General features: G+C 36.9%; 1 gene segment (V, D, J or C); it reads left to right on the top strand.

Annotated features, from left to right (window-relative positions):
* The first annotated feature begins 207 nt into the window (after positions 1–207).
* On the top strand, positions 208–1,579 carry LOC107105094. The segment is given in 2 exon segments: positions 208–548; positions 1,573–1,579. Coding segments are annotated over 2 exon segments (348 nt in total).
* Positions 1,580–1,863: the final 284 nt, after the last annotated feature.

Raw genomic sequence — 1,863 nt, 5'->3', positions numbered from 1 at the left:
TTCTAGCTGGTCAAACTTCATGAGTTGTTTTCCACAATTTCGGTCACAAAAATAAAACCAACTCTTATGGGGGACGATAACAAGCATGTGAGTCACTAACCTGGTTATAAAGTTCAGAGAGTCTATTCTACATGGAATAGAAGCCTTTAAAGCTGCTGATTGTTCTCCTTTAATCAATCATCTTTATTGATTCATCTCTTCCTCTGCATGTTCTGTTCTTCCTCAGAGTGTAAAGGAGACTCAGTGACGCAGACAGAAGGACATGTTGTTGCTGCTGAAGGAGAATCTGTGACTCTGGGATGTTCTTATAAAAGCAGTGTAACACCAACATTGTTCTGGTATAAACAAGAAGAAAACAGCTTTCCACAGTATATGCTGAAACGAGTTTCATCAGAGGGAGATAACGCTCCTGAATTCAGCAAAAACAAATTTCAGGCAGAGGTCAAGAACTCAGCTTTTAATCTGACGATCCAGGATCTCCGTCTGTCAGACTCTGCTGTGTACTACTGTGCTCTGAAGCCCACAGTGACAGGAAACACCAGAACTCTGTACAAAAACCTGAACTACTCCAGGACCTCCACTAGAGGGCCTCACACACTGTTCTACCTCTTTGTCTTGTTCAAATTCCATCTCAAACCAGATCACAATATTGATGTCTTTCTGTATCAATGCAGTTTAGTTTTTTAAAACATCTAAGAAAATAGATCACCCTGTAACAGAGAAGCAAAAAGATGTTTTTTGTTCTTTAATATATTGACAACAGTGGTCATTTCTCTGTGAATTACCTTAAAATCATACTGATTTTTTTTTACTATATTAGAAAATGAAAGCTTTTAAATAATTCACAATTAAATGAGAGTTTATTTTATTTCAGCATATTTCAATACTCATTCATTCCGTTCATAATGAGGTGAAACTGACTGATCAGCACCATGGACAGCAGGAGCAGAGATTCCAGGTTGACAACAGATTGACAGGCTGCCGCTTATCAGTGTGCAGCAAGTCTGTAGAATCTGAAACACATTTAGTGTTTGGTACCATTTAAAAAAAAATCTATTATTCAATCAATCAACCAATCAATTTATCAATTAATCAATCACCAACCCATGAATAAACCAATCAACAAAACAATCAGTCATTCAATTAATAAATCAATCAATCATCAATCAATTAAATCAAACAATCAATCAACATTATTCATCCCAAATTCAGTTTGCACCTCTTTGGTCAATAGGAAACAATCAAGGAAAAATTATACAATCTCATTCAACCACCTTCCAGAAGCATCGTTAGTGCCACTGATAAAAAAAATAAAGATTAAATAAGTTTATTAAAACAATAGCAACATCTTTGGTTACTGATCTAACGTTGAAAAGCCGCATGTCTGAGAGACTAAAGGAGTTCGGGGTTTTCTGTTTGGGAACAACATAGTGCTGTTGTGAGGGAATTGACATAAACTAAACTCTGAGAACATGGTGAGGCTGGTTTAGGATGGATTTATTTTTCTGAAGGACTCTCTTCTCCCAGTCAGAGCTCAGGTCTGACATCTGGACTCCTGCTCTCTTATCACAGACTGTAACTATGCTGTTCAGATTATTTGTGTCTTTGAGGGATAATCCGTTAAACCAACAGATACAATAAAAGGAATAAAAGAATGATTACCAAAAAAAAAGAAAAACATTTAAAATACTGTAAAATGTGCAGACCTCTGCAAAGTGTCTGGGAACATTTAGGGCCTGATTGGAGCTGTTCTGTGGGAGAGATGAGGTCCAATTCAGGAGGTTCAGGAAATGATTCCTTCTGTAGAAATCAGTGAAGTGCAGATATGTGTCAGAGAAGAGGAAAGGCTCATTTTGATCCATG

The sequence above is a fragment of the Cyprinodon variegatus genome, unplaced genomic scaffold, assembly GCF_000732505.1.
Source record: "Cyprinodon variegatus isolate N-32 unplaced genomic scaffold, C_variegatus-1.0 Scaffold2057, whole genome shotgun sequence".
Lineage (NCBI taxonomy): Eukaryota > Metazoa > Chordata > Actinopteri > Cyprinodontiformes > Cyprinodontidae > Cyprinodon > Cyprinodon variegatus.
This window is presented reverse-complemented; position numbering and strand designations above follow the sequence as displayed.